At 34.2% G+C, this 22214-nt stretch overlaps 1 protein-coding gene across 1 annotated transcript; it reads right to left on the minus strand.

Moving 5' to 3' along the window:
* Positions 1-7834: 7834 nt before the first annotated feature.
* LOC127843128 (arrestin domain-containing protein 4-like) lies at positions 7835-21918 on the minus strand. The gene is made up of 5 exons (XM_052372972.1): positions 21720-21918; positions 21148-21330; positions 14916-15098; positions 11448-11667; positions 7835-8845 (listed from the first exon to the last, which is right to left on the minus strand). Exons 2-5 carry the CDS (start codon positions 21175-21177, stop codon positions 8706-8708), a joined length of 573 nt encoding a protein of 190 aa, XP_052228932.1. The 5' UTR covers positions 21178-21330; positions 21720-21918; the 3' UTR covers positions 7835-8705.
* Positions 21919-22214: the final 296 nt, after the last annotated feature.

Raw genomic sequence — 22214 nt, forward strand, 5'->3', positions numbered from 1 at the left:
CTGCAGATCTTGCATAAAAACACATTGATTTTCTCACCTTTCAAAATACATGTATTTATAGATTTAAATTCAAAGTGGTTTAAAGCGTTATTTGACACTGTTATACATTGAGTAAATTCAATTCAGCATTAACAATATTTTAAGTATGCTTGAAAGGTCACCGATGCCATTTAAAAAAGCATTCAAAAGCTGTGTTTTATCTTTCTTAATTTCAATCTCGTTTCTATGATATCAGATCTATATTTGCTGTTGGCTATATCATGAACATTTTTTTATTACAATTTACAGTTTGCATAATCATCTTAAACAGCGTTGCATTAAAGGATTGTTCAGTACGATCAAACAAAATAGTAGAACCGTCCGCAAACTGGGGCAATACATGTTCAATTTCATCATATTATATTGTTATACATTCTTTGTTCTTTTAAGATCTCAATACAAGTGAAAGCACCGGACTGAACTTTAAGTAGAAAAGAGCATTTTGTGAAAATAGACCACTTAAATGCATGGAATGACTTTTCGAAGTCTATTTTGCGAAGTAAACACAGGATCTCATTTTCTACAAAGAAGTGCATAATGTCATTCGTTTGATATTTTCCGATGGTATATAGGGAAATATCAGTGAGTTAAAACTGGTATTTCACTGTTTTAAACAGTTAAAAATAGAAGTGAAAAATATCGATAATTTTGATTGTTTTAACAAAACTATTTTTAGATATCTGTGGTTTCCCTATTATGATCCCCAATGTTACCAAGGGCTTAAGAGCTTAAAGCTGGGTTCCCACTGCCGATCAGATCAACTCGATCAAGCCCGACCAAGCGGTCGGGTACTGGTCTGGTTCGGTCGGCATGAGTGGTCGGGGGCGGTCGAGTAGGTCGGCATTGGTCGGCCTTTCTACCCGATATTTTTTGACATGTCATAAAATATCGAGTAGCGGTCGAGTAGGAAATGGATCGAGAAGCGCTCGGGAAGTGGTCGAGTATTAGTATTATTAGAAAATCGATTTGATCGTAAAGCAATCGTGTGGCAATCGGATTGACATCTTTAACACGATCTGTACCCGATCCGTTCGACCTCTACCCGAGTTATTTTAGATCGCTACACGATCCACTCGAGCTCTATTCGATTTGATGTACATATTTACTAGACTGCTACCCGACGGCTAGTCGACCGTACACGATCACTTCCCGATTGCTATTTGACCATACACGAGCTCTGTGCCCGATCCGCTCGACCTCTACCCGAGTTATATTAGATCGCTTTGTACAACTGTAGTACGACCATCACGATCTGGTCGTGTGAAGATCTGGTGGCGATCGAGCTGAGGTCCACTTGGTCGAGCTGAGATCGTATAGGGCTCGCGTATAGGTCGAGGTGATCGAGCGGAAATCGGAAAGATGGTTGAGTGGGTGTCTTGAATGAGTCGTGTGGGGGTCGTGTGTTATCGACAAGAGGTCGAGAAGAAGTCGTGTATACCCTTTTTAGTCGAGCTTGGTCGGGTTTGGTCGGGAAATTTCTGTGATCGGGTTGATTGAGTTGATCGGATCGGCAGTGGGAACCCACCTTAAAGCTGATGTCGCTAAAATAAATCCTTATGTACAAGAATGCATACTTAGAGTGCACAAGTTTTTAATAGGAGTTGTTTTATCAATCAATTAGTAGAATCTCCGAGACAAGATCTGTCATGCGATATAAACATCATTTGCGCATTTTAATTAAATATCATAAGACAAATAACAAGTTATAACTGAACTTTCATTTTCCCAATAATGTAGATTCACTACTTATATTCTAAATAAAAATGACAATGAAAAGCCGTTCGCTTGTTTCGTATCTGGTCCTTACGGACAGCAACATATTTTTTGTTAATTGTAAGCGACACAACACGGTGTTTTTAATGACGATTTTGCAAATAAGTAAGCAAACATTTTCTAAAGACAATCGTTTAAGCATGCGTCCCGTTTCGATTTACATAAATAGTTTCATATCACAAAAAGTCAGAAAAGAACTAAATCGCATGGATTGAATATGCAAGTAAATATGAATAATAGTCTGGTATGACATTTCAAAATACACATTCATATGAAACATGTTAAATATCGCTGTTAAGACTGTATTCTTTAGGGAAAATGCAAACAATTTAATACAACCTAATATTGCGAATGTCTGTTTAAAGGTCCAAACTTGGGGAGAAAGCGAACGAACAAACATATACAGAAACATTAATCCGTATCACGTGTCATAAACGTGAACTAAACGCTAAAAGTGTTTTAATAACAACACTGTCATTATGGATTAATCTAATAAATCAGGCGTACAATTATTTCGGTCATACTTTTTAATGTAACGCTTAATTCTCTGGAAAACAAGATCCCATATGCTTTCCCACGACGTACAAGTATGGCTTGAATTATGAACTAGCTACTTTAATGAGGTTTGTTTGTACATACACATCATGGATTAAACAAATTTTCAATGAATTAAGTTATGTTTGTAAACGGGGGGGGGGGGGTGCGTAGACATATAAATTTTATTAAAGATGGGTAGGTATTTCGTGTCAAGCTCAAAAACATAGGAACAAGCTGTTTGTCATTGGGACGTCAGGTCCCAAAATGTGCTTAAAAGTAAGTCAGTGCCAAAAAGAGGGTTTAAACCAATTCTTTCGACAATGAATTAGTTATCAGAGATGAAAAGGCGTCGGGATTTTAGTTATATTTTACTGTAAACGTGCGTCAATAAAGTGTGTTATAAAAGTAAATGATATTTTTACTTTTACATCTGATTTCACGAACGCCACGTAAGTAGGTAACAGATTTGTGGGCGGTATTCCTTTAAAAAACCTTTTTTATCCCGACGTCTACGATCTTGAAACAAACAAAAACGAGAGAAGCGCAAACACGGTAGAGCCTAAAGGGCTTACCGGGTGAAAATATCCGAAGTAAGTTCCAACTAACCTCATTTAAACCCGGTAAGCTGCCGTATACGCATGCCCCCTTTTTATATAGAGCTTACTTCGTTGTTTCCATATGTACAAGTATGCTTCCCCAGAGCAGTACAAGTTTGACTTGAATGATGAACTAGCAACTTAAAGGATGATTCTATAGTCCCGATGTACATAGCAAATATCTGTGTACTTAAAGGGGCTGCTGTAATATGCAGTATAATTCAGTCCATTATTTATAAATCCTATGTCCACGCACATGAGCGAAAATCGATGTTTTCTTACGAAACACAGGTCTACATATAATTTATGTTCATCATTTTTTGTCTGAAATAGAAAAAAAGATTTAAGAGCAACATCTTAAGGTCTATAATTTGCTTAACTCTTCATGAATGCATATTTAATTTGTGTATTCTTTATATTATAGATATAGCATATAAGGAGTTGATTGATATTTTAATGTGTGATACTTCATATCACAATAAATGATCGGTTTATCATACAGGTCATAGACCAAACAACATAAATGTTTTGAATAAAACACATACAGGAACAACATTAACAATATCTACATTAAAAACAAAGCAGAAACCGCAATTATGTGACAGATAAGCATAAATGATGTGTACTAAATTGATACACACATTTGAAAATGAACTTAGAGAAACTGTATCAATAGTGAATACCATCTTTCAACACTATGTTAAAATAGTTATATTAAACTACTGTTTTTAATACACAAGCCAATTGAATTGCGTATTATATTTTGTTTATATTTAGTTTTACTTATCATGCTATTGTTATATAAGTATTTTAAATGTTTTTTGTGAATATGTCTGGCAATAGTTGGGATGGTAGGACAGTTTCAAAAAAGATTAAGACACCGCTCAGAAATCTCACCGATATTGTTTCAGCAAAATATATAATGGGTTAAATTATTTAAGAAAATAGTTAAACATTTTTAGGAATCTTAAATGTATAAATAAATATCTTACATAGGTGAAAAAGTATAATATATGTCTTTTACAGGAAAGTCACCTAACACTTACTTTAGCACAAGCCTTGAAAACGAATGGGACGGAGATATTTATCTTAGTGGACAACACACAAATAAACAATGAATCGCTTTTTGATAAAAAAAAAATACAGGGATAACAGTGGATAACTTTAACGTAATAATAATTGGCAGACAATCAAGTATAGATATAAAAATACACGAAACACAATTAACATTAATAAACGTTTACGGCCCTAACTTAGATGAATCCAAATTTTACGAAACACTACAATCCTATATAATAAGTAACCACGATAAAAACATTATAATCGGAGGTGATTTCAATATTGTTCTTGACCAATTATTAGATAAAAGAAATGAAAACATACTCACTTAAACAATAGAAACATTTTGAATACTTTAATTGAAAACTACAATTTGATAGACATCGGGCGTACAGTAAACCCAAATGAGAGAAAATTCACCTGGCACTCAAACACAAAACCAACAATATTTTGCAGATGAGACTTTTGTAATATCTGGGTCACTCTGCAATATTATTGACACATGCAACATAAATCCAGGTTTCATGACTGACCACTCGCTAGTTGAACTTAAACTACATAAAATACAACCTGAAAGAGGCCCAGGATACTTTAAACATAATAATAGCATCCTATAAGATATAAATATCAAACACAAATAAAACAAGAAATAATCAATACAGTTAAACATAACAAAGATGCAAATCCAAACACCTTATCGAAAAAAAATAAAGGTAATATACGTAACAAAACAATAAGATACACATCATTTAAACAAAAAGAAAAACACAAACTTGAAATTGAAACCGTAAAATACATTGAAACACTTGAAAAACCGTTGTATGAAACAAACACAAATGATACCACCGCCATTGAAAATGAAATTGCTTCAAAAAACAAATATTAGAAGGAATCTATCATACACACCTCAATGGCATAATACTTCGAGCGCGAGCACAACATGTTGAACATAATGACAAAAATACAAAAGAAATTACAAACATTGAAAAACGAAGAAGCCAACACAAAACTATACACAAACTAGTAGTCGATGGCAAAGACATAATGAACAGAAATCAAATACTAGAAGAACAACGCCTATTTTTCGAAATCTACAAACGCAATAATGTCGAAAATAACACCCTTTTTAAAAATACACATCATGCTTTAAATGAAGAGGAAAAACAATTATGTAACGGATTACTGACTGAATATGAATGTGGATTAGCTCTTAAAGAAATTCAAAACAACAAAAGCCCAGGATCTGATGGCATCGCTATCGATTTTTTATAAAATATTTTGGAATGATATTAAAACCCATTTAACTTATTCACGCAATTATTCTTTTACAATGGAAATTTAACTGCGCTTCACAAACAAAGTATACTATCACTAATTCCAAAACCCGTAAAAAAAAAACTTAGAAGCCTTGTAAAACTGGCGCCCGATAAGCTTACTGAACAATTATTATAAAATAGCAACTAAAAGTATAGCAGACAGAATTAAAAAAATATTACCATCAATCATTTCAAAAACTCAATCTGGTTTCATAAAAGGACGTTACATTGGTGAAAACGTTCGTCTTATACAATAATGCATTAACTATTTCAACAATTCAAATAATTCTGGTCTAATATTCTTTGCAGACTTTGAAAATATAAAGAAGTGAAACTCCAGCTGCTGGAGTACTATTGAATTATTATTATAAACAATTAGAAGTTCCTTTATTTAAGGCAAGTGACCAATTGCCCAAACAGAACAAAACAGCACACTACAGCACAATACAAAACAACATAAACACAAATAAGAATAAAGCTGGGGTCACGGCCTTGGAACAGTCAATGCAAAGCATTGGGGGTTTAAACCGGTTTTGGAGCGCTCAACCTCACACTTGGCCGAGCAATATTCATAATACATTTAAGTGTAAATAAAATTTAACCTCATAGTATTGTAACTCAAATTAAACAATAATAAAAGGGAATTAAAACGCGTTCAATTGTATTACCATTTAATTACTCAATGGTATTGAAGATACCAGAGCAACAGAGTTACAACTTTTTGAGGAACGATGGAATGAAACTATGAACAAGTGTCAACTACATTCCTTCTTTATAGAAAAAGATTTAAAAATATAGCATCATGAAGTTTATATTTCAGGTCATTATCGCACAAATACAGGAAGAAGCAGCAATAATGGGTGTAAAAGTTCCATATTACATTGCTTGGTTGTTTAGGTACTGCTAAAAAAGTAAATCAAACAAGAAACGCCTGTCACAGAGAAAATAAAAATAAAATATAAACCCAATGACATATGCATGTAGATTACAACTGGGAAAGTAGGTCGTATGACGTCACAAACATCAATGTACCCAGGAAAAGGCATTCGATTCACTTGATCACTCATTTATGTTCTCTTGCTTAGAAAAAATGAACTTTGGTGAACGTCTCATTCAATGGGTAAAACTATTCTATACCGATATTAACAGTATAATCATTAACAATGGCTTCTTCTCAAACAGTTTTAACATCGAACGAGGGGTTCGACAAGGATGTCCACTATCATCATCGCTATTTATCATATACATCGAATATCTATCACATCACATCCAATCAAATAAACATATAAATGGCATATCGTTAGAGCCTGACGACGAAATTAAACAGTCCCTTTTTGCTGACTTTTCAACTTATATCTTAATTGACAATTGTGACTCTTTCTATAACCTTATAGAGTCGCTAACCCTTTTCGGAATGACATCGGGTCTTAAACTAAACAAACAAAATGCACTGTGCTACGAGTAGGTAAATTAAAACAAAGTAATGTCCATCATAAAAAAGAAATGAAATTCATTTGAACATCAGATGAAGCCACCACGTTAGGAATTACATTTACAAATAATGAAAATGAAACAGTTTTAAAAAACATACTGTCTAAATTACAGAAATTTAAAAACTGCTTAAAATCATGGCAACACCGTAAACTTACATTAATCGGAAAAAACACAGTGTTGAAAACGTGTGCACTACCTAAATTCGTTTATGTACTAACAGTCCTCCCAAATCCACCAAATGATATTATTAATGATATCAAATCAGCAATATTTAATTTCATATGGGACGGTAAACCTGATAAAATTAAACGAACTCAGTTATTTCAATTTGTAGAAAATGGAGGTATTCAATTAACGGACATCGACTAATTCTTGAATGCAATCAAATGCAGCTGGGTTAAAAGATACCTAGATAATACCAATACGAGTAAATGGAAATTATTCTAGCAGAAAATTCTAAAAATGGCGACTCCTTACTATTTAAATGTAATATCAGCAATACCATTTTACATGAAATTGCAAACGAAAACATATTTCTATCTAGTGTTCTATCGGCATGGACTAATGTTACTCATAATCTAGAAACCGAAACCAACAGTAAAACTATTTTATGGAACAATAAAGACATTACTTCAAACAATAAGACATTTTTCTATAAACATTGGTTTGAACAAAACATTAAATATGTCGACCAATTGTACGATTACAGAATAAAATACTTCTATTCTTATAATAATATAGGTTACATATACGGAATACCTTCAAACAATTTCCTAATGTATTACACATTAATTAAAAGCATACCCATATATATTAAATCTACCATTAATACACATAAAAAACAATGTACTCAAACATCATTCGTAGAAAACATACTTGCAAAAAAAAAACAACAAACAAAATATTTTACAAACTACAAATTAAACACCCTGTAGAAAACTCCAAGATTCAAAATAAATGACAAAGCCTTCTTAGAGAATAATAATTTAATTGGAAACAAATATTTATCATGCCATTATACTCATGATAATAAGAACAATAAGGCAAATTTTCGTTGTGCCTTTGTGTGTTTACGTCAGTACATAAATTTTTATTTATTGCCTTCCTACTATAACCATATTCTACAGCTAAATTCCAGTTTTCGGTTTACTTCAATAGAGCGTGTTATATCTGTCAAAAAGTGTCGGGTCATCGGGAACATAAGTGCCATTGTCATTGAGATGATCAGATAAAGAGGTTCCCATGAAAATGTGGCGTCCGACTCTTTTCATATTTGAATGTCCGCAAATACGTTAGCTTACTACAAATTTAAAATGTTGTACAGCATATTGCACAGAGCAAAACAGTGCATACGTAATCTTTAAAGGCAAGTAAAGATATACAACTGATATACAACTGCTACATATATAATACATACTAACAGATCAAAACGCGGTGATTATACACAGCTACCGTTACCATACGCAAGCCTTAAGTCATTTATGCCTAGTGGACTCTCCCATCCTTCTAAATTGGATCAATTTATTTCCAAAATTAGGTGTGTCTAGAAATTTAATTTCTTGATTTAGAATATTTCTTACAGAAATATATTTAAGCAAACAGCGCAGACCCTGATGACACGACGCATCATGCGGCGTCGCATCTGGGTCTACGCTGTTTGCAAAGGCCTTTCTTCTAGGCGCTAGGCACAACTGGGTTAATTCTTCTATTGGCGAATAAAATAGTGGATTGTTACTAATGTATGTAGCTAACATTTTGGCCATTGCTTCATAAGCGCATACAAAAACAGTTTATGGATTTGAATAATAAATCCATATGTCTTTACTACTTAACTACAACATGTACATGGCTATTCAATTTAGTACACAAACGAGCAAATTATCCATTGATCTCAAGTGTAAGGACTAGGATTGCTCCAGTTATAGTACGTGTACAAGGGTGCGAACTTCGTGTTTCCATAGGTGTAGTCCTTGTCCCCTGCCTCCTTGGTGCTGTGAGCTCCGAGAAAGCTCGGGGCGAAAGTTGTTTGCGCTAAAATAAGGCAAGATATATAATACTCGTTTCAATGAACAGCAACTAAACAACAAGAGCGCTCTGGACGAAATGTGTTGGCGCTAAAACAGGGCAACACAATGTACATACGTTTCTATAATGACGGAGCAATTAAAGGCTTTAATGCTCCGGGAAAAATGTCGTTTTTGCTTAAAATTGGAAAACAAATAACAAGCTTTTATATAATTATAGACGAGTGAATGACAATAGCGCTCATTTCATTTGAGCTTCAGTGTTACAAAGTGTTGTGTATAATTATGGACCAATTAAAGTAATAACACTGGCAAACTTGTTAATGTTAATAGACACGCTGGTAATACCGATACTTCGATAACCGATGACACTTTGATAACAGAGAAAAACAAAAGCCACGCGACAGAGGTAAGTTCCTAAGTTTTGTTTTTAACCGATGTATGCCTAGTGGACTCTCCCATCCTTCTAAATTGGATTGAATATTTCATTTAAGCAAACAGCGCAGACCCTGATGAGACGCCGCATCAACAAATTGGACACTGTGATATCAGAGTTTTATGTTATACCTGAAATAGATTTATGTTTATTAAACCTATTTTTACCAAGCATGTTTAAATACGGATCAATGTGCATAGTCAAGCGTGACAAATATGGGAATATATGCATAACTTTATAATAAACACATGCGAAATATGACCGATGGCGTTATTCGTTTTCAAAAACACATTACTATTACAATTATATTTGCAATATAAGATTAAAACGTTTTTTTAACAAATATATTTCAAGTGACGATCGGAAAAGATTTTCTACATAATGAACTTGTTTTTGTTGTGGTCACTTGTGATTCAGAGAGAGGAAAATGCAATGGATAATGTGGATCAACCCGTTCGTGTTTACTTATAATCCCCACGCTTTTTGAAAAAGCGTCCGTCCTGGCCACTATCTCCTCCTACAGTATTGCATTAGAACATTGAAACTTACATACATGGTAGCTATGAGCATATGTGCGACCCTGTACTTTTAGGAATTTTGATTTGACCCCTGGGTCAAAAGTTATGGAGGTCGGGGTGGGGCCGGGTCAGAGATTTTCACTCATTTTTTAGGTTATTTTATATTACCTTCTTCATTTCTACACCGATTTACTTCAATTTGATACTGAGCCTCTCTTATGACAATACGATCAATCTCAACTATGCATTGCCCCATTACCAACCCTGGGGCACCCCGCCCACATAGACCACACCCACCCAAAATTGCCTTTTACTATAATATCTTCATTTCTACACCGATTCACTTCAAATTGATACTGAACGTCTCTTATGGCAATACGGTAAATCTCAACTATGCATAACCCCATTACCAACCCTGGGGCGCCCCGCCTACATAGACCACGCCCACCCAAAATTGCATTTTACTATAATTTCTTCATTTCTACACCGATTCATATCAGATTGATACTGAACGTCTCTTATGACAATACGGTCAATCTCATATTTGCATGGCCCCATAAAAAACCCTAGGGCGCCCCGCCCACATAGGCCACACCCACCCTAAATTGCCTTTTACTATAACTTCGTCATTTCTACATCGATTCACTTCGAATTGACACTGAACTTCTCTCATGGCCATACGGTTAATCTCAACCATGCATGGCCCCATTACAAACCCTGGGGCGCCCCTGGGTCAAACATGCGGCGTGGGGATACGCGTCGGCCTCTGCCGCGCTATTTCTAGTTTTACTAAAAGCAGGACTCTAAATAATGGGATCGAAGGGGTCTTTAAGAGGCAATGCATATTTGTTCTTCATAAAATCCTATCTACTTGGTGCTTCTAAGAATCGCATCATCAAGACGATACTAATGCATAGCCATAAAAGCATTCCGTGGCGAAATCTACATTTCTGATTCACTTAAAAGTGCGTTATATCTGGTAAAAAAGTACCGAGTAATAGGGGATAGAGCCATTTGTAATTGAGATGATCGATTAAATAAGTGTCGATGAAAATTTGGCATCCGACTCTTTAAACTCTTTCTCAAATACGTTAATAAACTACAATGTTATTTGTTGTATCATTAATGGACATATTGATCTTTTATTTCGAAAAGTAAGCACGTTCTTGATTTATATACAAGTATTTGTATTTTGTTGGAAATATGTGCTGATCATCCAATTCATGATGGTTATCGATGGAATTTTATCGTTTTTTACACCATCCACCGTTTTTTCCGCTAATTTATTTCTACACAATTCGAAATTCTATACCATTAATTGACCAAACAATGTTCTGTATCTGAAATTAGATGAACAGAACATAAATGCAAAAAAATTTAGACCTCTCCACTCGCGCTGGGCTTTGGTTGTTCTCTGTTATCGAAGTGCCATCCGTTAGCAAAGTATCTGCATACCCGGCGTGAAAAAGTAAGCAAAGTTTTTCTCTTTTTATCAACTTAACAGCCATTTAATATAAAGTTACTTTGACAAAATAATTGTCCGAAACGGCAACATGTATGTTGCTATTTATTAATCTGGGGGCTATATATGCATTAATTGCATCACACTTGGTAAAGATTTACATAACTTCTTTAATCTAATAAGAATTACTGACGAAGTGGAGGAGGATGCGCAGTAAAGTTGTAGAGTCCCACGGGAGCTCCTAAGTAGGGTGGGGGTGGTAACGGCAGGTTTGCTAATGGGGCAGTAGGAGCCTGGCGATCCGGAAGTGCGAGTCCATGCTGCTGGGCGACGGATCGGAGAGGAATGGAGCCAATCACAACTTCAATTGGAACATGAAGATTGAAGTGGGGACCGGGTATTTCTACTGTTATCTGCGAACATACAGTTACTGCAAATTACATTAGCATGACGCTTACACTAAAACTAATATATATTTGATGACGCATTATTGTCAAATATGTATTGACTAAATTAAACGGTAGACCGTTAAATATATCAAGACATTCCGCGCTTAACCAAAATATAAAGACGATAGCTTTCTCACATTGGGCGAATTGGCATGAGGTCGATTTACAACACGGCCGTTAACCACGGGCGCAACCTCTTTTTCGAGATGCATTAATAAATGAGCCAATGCAACTTCCGATGTGGCACTTAGGTCCGGATGTTAAGAAATTTAATGGATTATTTTATAGGTTGAAAACGTTGTTTATGTTTTGTGTTTATATTTTCAAGCATGTATCGCATTATTTAAAAAAAAATCGGACTATGTAGTGCGACTCAGCGAAGATTAATTCATCCTAAATCATTCATCAATTGGCTAATTTATCAATGCATCTTAAAAAAGAGGTGGCGATCGTGATTTACGACCGTGTATAATGTATCCCCTAGAAAAAACAACTACAAATTACCGTCATTAATGTATCGTGCGAGAATCTGTAAGCATAGATGTGCTCCGCTTCAAAGCAGTTCGACATATGTCGAAAAAGTATTAAAAACTATCATGCAAATATTTGGAAGACAAAGTAGCCCGTTCCGTCATCTTCAAGCGACAAAACACATTATATAGCTGTAGATATCAGTCTCTAAAATGAGTCGGATATCAGTCTCTTACAGCTGGCCAACACTCCGTACAGAGAAGCGACAAAAAGTCTGTTAAAACAGACCATACCTTTCCATAATAACGGATGTCTGTCAAACGAACCATGCATGCCATAGAAGCTAATATTAATAAAAACGGACAGTATTATAACACCGTCGAGGTTTTGAAGGAGTGCAATATATGACATAAGCTGATATCAATCTCTAAAAAACGGAAGATACAATGTGTTTGTTACGGATGTCAGTGTCTTAAAGGGACCTTTAGCGTTTTGCTGAATTGTACAGAACATACAAAACATGTTTCAAATTTGCAAATTTGTGTTAAAGCTATGATATTTGTAACTAAAAGTAATACTAAAGATTTACCATGCTCTACTATATGTCCTTTAACTGCGTCTTTTGACGATTTAAACACCTGGAAATTATAAAGCTTTACAAACGCGAAGCGATTGAATAATTTGGAGTGTTTGGTTGCTATATATGTTTGTGACATAACGAGAATTACTTATATAAAATATAAAATAAAATACATGAATATATAAGCTTGGATGGCCGGGTGGTTTCAGTGCTAGACTTTTACTCCAATGATCAATGGTTCAAGTCCAGTTGAGGATTACTTCTATCAATTTTTAAAATTGTATTCTTTTTTACGTGAGATATTTAGTCCCAATGTTTTCAATAATCAATTTAAAGCATTTAATGAGAAAATCCAGTACATGGCGAAACATATGATACATTCCTTTAAGGCGACACATACAATGACATTGAAGTCGATATCAGTGTCGATTAATTGGTACATATATAATATTAGACTTTTAGTCGTCTCAAAAAATGGGGGTTTACCATGGCATAGAAACAGATAAAGTCTCTAAAAACTAGCCATATTATGACAAAGGATCGGATACCAGTCTCCTAAAACGGATCATACATGGCATATTATCGGATATCAGTCTCTTAAAACTGACCATTAATGGTATAATATCGGATATCAGTCTCTTAAAACGGATCATACATTCCATAGTAGCGGATATCAGTCTCTTAAAACGGATCATACATGACATAGTAGCGGATATCAGTCTCTAAAAATGGATCATATATTTCATAGAAGCGGATATCAGTCTCTTAAAACGGATGATACATTTAATAGTAGCGGATATCAGTCTCTCAAAACGGATCATACATGGCATAGTAGCGGATATCAGTCTCTTAAAACGGATCATGCATGGCAAAGTAGCGGATATCAGTCTCTTAAAACGGATCATACATTTCATAGTAGCGGATATCAGTCCCTTAAAACGGATCATACATTTCATAGTAGCGGATATCAGTCTCTTAAAACGGATCATACATGACAAAGTAGCGGATATCAGTCTCTTAAAACGGATCATACATTTCATAGTAGCGGATATCAGTCTCTTAAAATGGATCATACGTGGCATAGTAGCGGATATCAGTCTCTTAAAACGGATCTTACATTTCATATTAGCGGATATCAGTCTCTTAAAACGGATCATACATTTAATAGTAGCGGATATCAGTCTCTTAAAACGGATCATACATGGCAAAGTAGCGGATATCAGTCTCTTAAAACGGATCATACATTTCATAGTAGCGGATATCAGTCCCTTAAAACGGATCATACATTTCATAGTAGCGGATATCAGTCTCTTAAAACGGATCATACATGACAAAGTAGCGGATATCAGTCTCTTAAAACGGATCATACATTTCATAGTAGCGGATATCAGTCTCTTAAAAAGGATCATACGTGGCATAGTAGCGGATATCAGTCTCTTAAAACGGATCTTACATTTCATATTAGCGGATATCAGTCTCTTAAAACGGATCATACATTTCATAGTAGCGGATATCAGTCTCTTAAAACGGATCATACATGGCATTGTAGCGGATATCAGTCTCTTAAAACGGATCATACATTTCATAGTAGCGGATATCAGTCCCTTAAAACGGATCATACATTTCATAGTAGCGGATATCAGTCTCTTAAAACGAGCCATGATATGACATAGAAACATATATCAGTATTTTAAAATTAGTAATACCTTAGAGAGTTACATATATCGGTCTCTTTCAATGGGTTATACTTGACATAGAAGCGGATATAAGTATCTTAAAATGGACCTTAAATAACAAATATTCTGTAGCGGATGTCAGTCTTTGAAAATGGGACATACCGTTACGACGAAATTTTAACATATATAAGTGTAATACGAAGTAACATACCCGTCTAAGTATTGCATACGGGTCACTAAAATAGTAGTATATATAAGACTCTTAAAACGGGTCACAACATGACAGATAAAGGAAGTGTGTCTCTTAAATCAGGCTTTATCATGGGTCAGTAGCAGATATCAACATTTTTAAAAGGGCTCCAACAAAATATATTAGCATATGCCAGCATTTTAAAACGGGCTATGCTGTGATATCGTAGCCGAAGTCGATCACTTAAAGGTACCTTAAACATCAGTGGATATACTTTTTCAAAAATGCCACCTACCACAACATAGTAACGGATATCAATTATCCTACAGTTCTTAAGGAACGAAGGGGGGACCACAGGGATATGAAGTTTCTTGTTGACGTAGGCGTCAGTGCCGCCACCTTCAATCTCGCGATGCTTGATTTGGGAGAGAACGATTGACTCTTCGTAAGCTCTAGCCTCTGCATGGTACGAGACATCCTGAAAACGAAGCAATAATTGTTTTATTTCGAAGATAGCATATGCGGTAAATTAATCCTTAAAGCGTTGGAGCTGAATTTTAAAGGCCTTTGCAAACAGTTTGGATCCAGATGAGACGCCACAGAACGTGGCGTCTCATCAGGATCCAAACTGTTTGCTATTCTGATAGTATTCTTTGAAAAAAATCGAAGAAAATGCTAATTTTAGAAATTCTGCAGACGACATTTTAGCAGAAGACAAATTACCCAGCATGCAACGGGTTAATATGCAGATTACATCATGAGTTATCAGAGAACATAGAGGTGCATCCTCAAAGAAATCGATTGTCCTCGGTAATGAATGTAATTCAAAGTAGTCATTATTTCTCGAATCTCTGTGTACTATTTATGGACCAAATAATGATACTCCTTTGTTTTATAGTAAACTGTTTAATATAATAGAGACCATAGGAAATAAGTCATAAATTGTATGTGGAGATTTTAATTTAGTATTTGATGTGAATATTGATTATGCCAACTATAAAACCAATTGAATAATAATAAGAAGTCGAGGGAATTGTTATCTTCTGTAATCAATGATGAAAACCTAATAGATACTTTTAGAGTCATAAACGGTGATGCAAAATGTTTAACTTGGTGAAAGCCCAACACTGCCCAACAAGCCAGATTGACTTATTTTTAACAACTAATGATTTCAGTCAGTATATCCGGAAATCGGAAATAAACGTAAGCTACAGATCAGATCACTCCCCTATTACTTTGAAATTGAATTTTAGCAAACTAGAACATGGAAAGGGCCTGTGGAAATTTAATAATTCGTTACTCTATGACCTAGAATATCTTCAATGTATAAAACAAAAAATTGAAGAAATTAAGCAGCAATATGTCTTACCTCTGTATAACATTGAATGTCTGAATACTATAGAAAATGACTTAATACAGTTTACCATAAATGATCAACTGTTTTTAGAAACTTTATTAATGGAAATCAGAGGAAAAACCATATCATATTCGAGCTTCAAATCTACAAAAAGAAAAGAAAAAGAATATTATATTTTAAAAGCAATTGAAGACATTGAAAACAATATAACAAATGAAAACATTGAATAGCTTAATCTATTGCATCAAGAACTCTTAGGCATTCGGAATTTTAAAATGAAAAGAGCTTTCAGTAGATCTAAGGCACAGTGGATTGATGAAGGTGAAAAACCTTCAAAATATTTTTGTAGCTTAGAAACACAACATGCATCTAGTAAAAGCATCCCGTTTATTGAAAACGACGAAGGTCAACGGCTATTTGACAATCATAGTATTTTAAAAGAAGCTGCCCAATTTTACAAAACATTGTATACAAAGTCTGTTTTTAATGACTCTTATAATGTAAATTATGACATTAAAGGCATTAACACAGTTAAATTAAACAATGCACAATCTCACTCATTAGAAGGCCTTCTTACACTTAAGGAAATATCAATTACTTAAAAAAATATGAAGCATGACAAAAACCCAGGATCAGATGGTTTCACAGCATATTTTTTTTAAGTTTTTTGGAAAGATTTGGGCCACTTTATAGTGAGAAGCCTCAACTATGGTTTTACCTCTGGATCCATGTCAGTTACTCAAAAACAAGGTATAATCACATGTATACCTAAAGATAATAAACCTAGACATTTTCTGAAAAACCATAGGCCATTAACGCTTTTAAATGTAATGTACAAGCTTGCATCCAGGACTATTGCTAACAGATTAAAAACTATCCTCGATACTCTAATTTCTAAAGATAAGACAGGATTTATTAAAGGCAGATTTATAGGTGAGAATACCAGACTTTTATATGACATTATGAAATATACAGAAGATAACAATATCCCTGGACTCTTAATGACAATTGACTTTGAAAAGGCGTTCGATACCCTTGAGTTTGATTTTATAGAAAAAACATTAGATTATTTTAATTTTGTTACAACATTGAACAAATGGATTTCACTTTTCCTACATAATACCTCGACAGCTATTCAAATCAATGGGTTTTTATCAGAATCTATTACAATTAAAAGAGGCTGCCGACAAGGAGATCCAATAAGTTTCTATATTTTTATTCTTTGTGCTGACATTTTGGCAATTAAAATTAGAAATTATCATGCAATTAAAGGTATAGTGATAGACTACTATTGAATATAAAATTTCTCAATTTGCTGATGATACTGGATGGCACCGATATTTCTCTCAATGCTACCCTTGATCTTTTAAATAACTTCGCCTTATGTTCTGGTTTAAAAATCAATTATGACAAAACAAATCTTATATGGATTGGCTCCAAAATGTTTAGCATACACTCAATAAAAACTAAATATAAACTAGTCTGGGGCACAACAAACTTTAAAGTTTTAGGAATATTATTTGATGTTGATTTTAAAAAAAATTATATAAATAAACTTCTCAAGTAAGCTTGAAAAGCTGCAAAACTATCATAATTTTTTGGAAAAGAAGAACTTTAACATCTCTTGGAAAGATAACCTGTCGTTAAATCACTATTACTTCCCCTTTTTACACACCTGTGTATAGCTCTTCCAAGTCCAGGAGAAAAAAGTTTTAAAACATATAAATAGCCTGTGTTTGAATTGTGTATGGAATGGACCAGCAAAAATTAAACAAACTATTGCTATTAAATTCTATGAAGAGAGAGGACTTGCCATGACTGATATATATGCTTTTCAAAAAACTATAAAAATGACAATGGTTAAGGAAAATTGTATTAAGTGATGGACAATGTTTCCAACTAGTATATTCTATCTTTGATGTGAAGAAAATGTTTAATTTAGGAAAAATTATATAGAAAAAATTATGATAAGTTTAAAAAATTGTTTTTTGGAGATATGTCCTTACATGTAACATCGAGTATATCAATAAACAAAATGTTAGTAAGTGTGAAGATATCCTTGATATGCCTTTATTTTATAACCACAATTTTAAGATAGGTATGAATATTGTATATAATAAAAATATGTATGATAGGGGAATTAGATATGTAAGAGATATATTGTGTACTTCTGGAGAATTTATAAAACAATCTGTTATAGAAAATCTCATTGGTTGTAAAATTAACTTCCTATTTTATGAAGGTTTAATCAGAACTGTGAAGGCATTCATTTATCAGATTATCAGGACTTCCATTCATAAAAAAGCCAATTATACATTGTGCATTTATATCATTTTACTTGAATAACATAGTATTTGGGGGTAATCAAAACAAACTTGTGTAAACATGTTTTAGCTTTAATACAGAAATACCCACTTGCCATTCAGAATGGAATACACTTTTAATAACGTTGAATGGACAAAAGTGCATGCACTTGTTTTTATTATATCTAGAGACACATACACTAAGTTGTTCCCGACAAGGATTGTACACAGAATATTAGGAACCCAATCTTTAAAATATTTAAAATAAACATTGTTTATGACAATTTATGTTCCTTCTGTAGTGAAAATGAAGAAACCTTATTACATATATTCTGGGACTGCATTTTTACAAAGAGAATTGTAAATTATGTTGTAGAATTTTTAAGATCACATAATGTGCAACAATGTACTGAGATTTCATGTCAAACGATGTTATTTGGTTGTACAAATATTAACATGACTGATATTAATATTCCCATCCTAGAAATTAAAAAATATATATTTGTATGCAAGAGAAAGGGTCTATTACCTTCAATAATAGGGCTGAATAATTATCTTAGAAAAGCTTGGGAAATCCAATCTAATACAAAATATATAGAAAAAGAAGTACTAAACGGGCACATTCTTAAACTTTTTGTAGATCAATAGAAAAGTATTATCGTAAATTTTTTGTTTGCTTAAAATATTTAATAACATTATTAAATTAGAACATTTGATTAATGTGTATAATTGTCTGAAGTCCAAACGTCTGATTTAAGTTTATAATTTTCTGAAGTCCAAAGCTTTTCTTTTTTTCTATCATAACATGGCATTTTTTGTATGTGTCTATGTGTGTGTGTGTGAACTGTATGCATGTCTAAATATATAAGGAATGTATAGCTTTTATTTACCTCTATTGTATCAACCTATTTGAGTTGTTAAAATAACGCTATTGTATATTAACATATTAACATGCAAACTTACAATAAATTGTGTATTGTACGGAGGTGAATAAACGCTATAAATTTAAAAAAAAATTATTTCTCGAATCTGTTTGGTGTGGTATTGTTTTTTCTTGTTGTTATGTGATTATCTCTACTGAAGTTGCTGCTTTTATTAACTTTTGAAATTACTAAGTGTCAAAATCTCAGAAATTCTGCGTCCCATTTTAAAACTGCCAACTTTAGAAGCATTTTTCTTGTACTTCCTATATACCATATTTTGGAAGGACCGGTTCATTTTTAAGATTCATCTTCTTTTAAAAATTCAATTAAACATGTATTGTGTCGCATCTTAATAAAAAAGAAAATAAATTAAAATTCGTCCAAGAGTAAGCATCCTTGGAAATCATAGTCTCGAGTGAACTTATTAAACCACTCCTTCCGATAATATAGCGAGAAGTTTGTTTGAATTTTCTTGAAGTCTAAATGCGATGTTTTGGTGGCTATCTCGGTGATTTGGGATTGGGATATTAAGCCTGAGAGGAACTTAAGGTAATATAGAGTAAACGTTAACGTTTTTCAGTTGCTGATGTAAACTGTTGTCATCAAAACAGTTTTAAACAAGTATAAACATGCATGTACTTTACTCGCTTAAGTACAACAGAACACCGTTATTCAAGTGTTGATCATACTTAACTCTTGAGTATCTTACTCGCGATAATCGGGTTCTGCTAGTACATTGTTCCAAGTATTATACTCGTATTATGTTCAATATATCTACACAGATTCAAAACACTAAAAGAGGGAATCATCGTCACCAGAATTTGAACTAGGAATACAACAATCATAAATTTAACCTTCCCTCAAAACCCTGCAACACAGGAATACTCGGAACATACCAACAGCATCGAATATTTATCTGGACCAGGGCGCTATTGATGAAATCGCCGCTTCGCTAAAATGCACTAAGCAAATCATTTTCGAGGTAATGCTTCAGACATCAATGCAAACAATTGTCGTTCGAGTGATTTCTTGACTGTTATCAAAAGTTTGCAAACTTGAAAATGAAAACAACATCCTGACAGCGACTAACCAAAAGCTTACAAAATGTAATCTAGACGTTTAACTTCGCTCAGACGAAGCTGAGCAGTACAGCAAACGAAACTGTTTGCGGATTTCCTGCATACCAGAATCCGATAGTTAAAACACCAACGCCTCGGTAGTTGGAGTTTGCGAGGCCTTTAAACCAACAGTAAATGTCGGCGAAATCGATAGAAGCCACTGTCTTGAAAGAACAAGGAACAATAGTCTAAGAGATGTTCTCGTGGCATTTGGAAAGTAAATAGACGTAAACAACTTAACAGTAACCGCCCTAGGCTCGGGGCATGTTTGACAAGTTAAAAAAGATTTATACCACTATCTGCTAAAATCTCTTGTTTTATATTACGACGATCTTTCTGATGATTTCTGGTTTTCATTTGAAAGTAGGTCATGTTTATTGCCGACCGATGTTATAATAACACATGATCGTGTTATTTAGTTTTTGGTTGATTAGTAGGTTTATCAAATTTTTTATAAGCCGCTTATTTGTGAAATTGTGAAAATGTGAGAAAAACATGGACAAGAGTTCCGTTTTTCCATTAAGAAACTTTTTATAAAATAAGAACATGCACGTAGAAACAAACCGTAGCAACCAATCAGAAGGGCCGATATTATGAGGAACGGTGTACATGATACTGATTACGGCATGGGGCTTAGTCTAGCCAGTTGTTTGGCGAAACGTTTCCTATTTATATGCAGTTTTTGTTGTAACTTCCAAGAATGCACATTAAATTATAGATTGACGTATCAACATGTATGGTTTTAAATATGTTCACTTAAAATATTTCGATGTTTTCATTAAGAAGGCCGATACTACAGATACACATGCTCAAATCGTTTGAGTACCATAAGAAGCCTGGCTTCGCTGCAACTCATTGTCTTGTTACTGTGGTTGTTGATTTCCGCCCAAAACGGAATGTCTCCGCCGGGAACGTAGTCCTGTCTCTCAAGACGGACATGAGCGGAAATAGGATCCGATGCGCAGCACAAACATCACAACACCTTCTGGTCCGTCTTCTCTGCTCGTGACTGTAAGCGGTTAAGTATTCCGTATATTACTCTTGACAAACAACAAATAGTTATTTAACATAGCATTGTCAAAATTTCTTATCAAATAGTTGAAGTCTTAACTAAAGTGACACTATACTCGAAGGGCATTGCTTGTACAGATCTTCATTGTAACAAGTGTTTTGCGGATTACGACCGTGATATTGGCGAGATCTAAAAAAACTATTAAAATTGTCATGCCATGTGAACGGAAAATAAATGTACAGATAATAAACACGTTAATTAAATAAACCACGAAACTGTTACACATTAAAAACGTTTATGAAATTGTGTATGTTTTGTATGCACACCAAAGCGTAGGCTATAGGAACCTTACTTGCTGAGCGGTCATAAAGGCTGTCAGTATTTACCTCGAGGTTAGGAATGGTGTTCAGGTCCAGTGGATCTATCACGGCGATAATGTGTTTAGCGCGCATGTTATAGTCACAGGGTATCTCAACGTCCACAATCAAAATGTAGCGCACCCGTCCGATTTGGGACTCGTACGAGGACGGAATGTTGTACGGCAGCGCAACGCTAAATGGGTATGTGTGGGAATTCAGTGACAAAACGATTGCGTCTGGGCCAGTTAGTGGCTAAATGAAATGGGTTTCCAAATTTGTAAATCACTTAACAATCATAAAGTTAATAAAATCGCAGCTGTCAAACCACGTCATTGGCGTAAAGCTACTTGTATATTTCTAACAATTGAAAACTATATCTTAAATAATACATTTAAGAAACAATTTTGACGTAAATAACAAAAATGAAACATATTGACCAACGGTGAACGAACATTTCTTCGATATACCGTCATTGATTATGTCACCAAATGTGTCAGCAGTGTGGTGCTCAAAGGCAGTCCC

This window comes from Dreissena polymorpha, chromosome 8 (assembly GCF_020536995.1).
Source record: "Dreissena polymorpha isolate Duluth1 chromosome 8, UMN_Dpol_1.0, whole genome shotgun sequence".
In the NCBI taxonomy this organism is placed as follows: Eukaryota; Metazoa; Mollusca; class Bivalvia; order Myida; family Dreissenidae; genus Dreissena; species Dreissena polymorpha.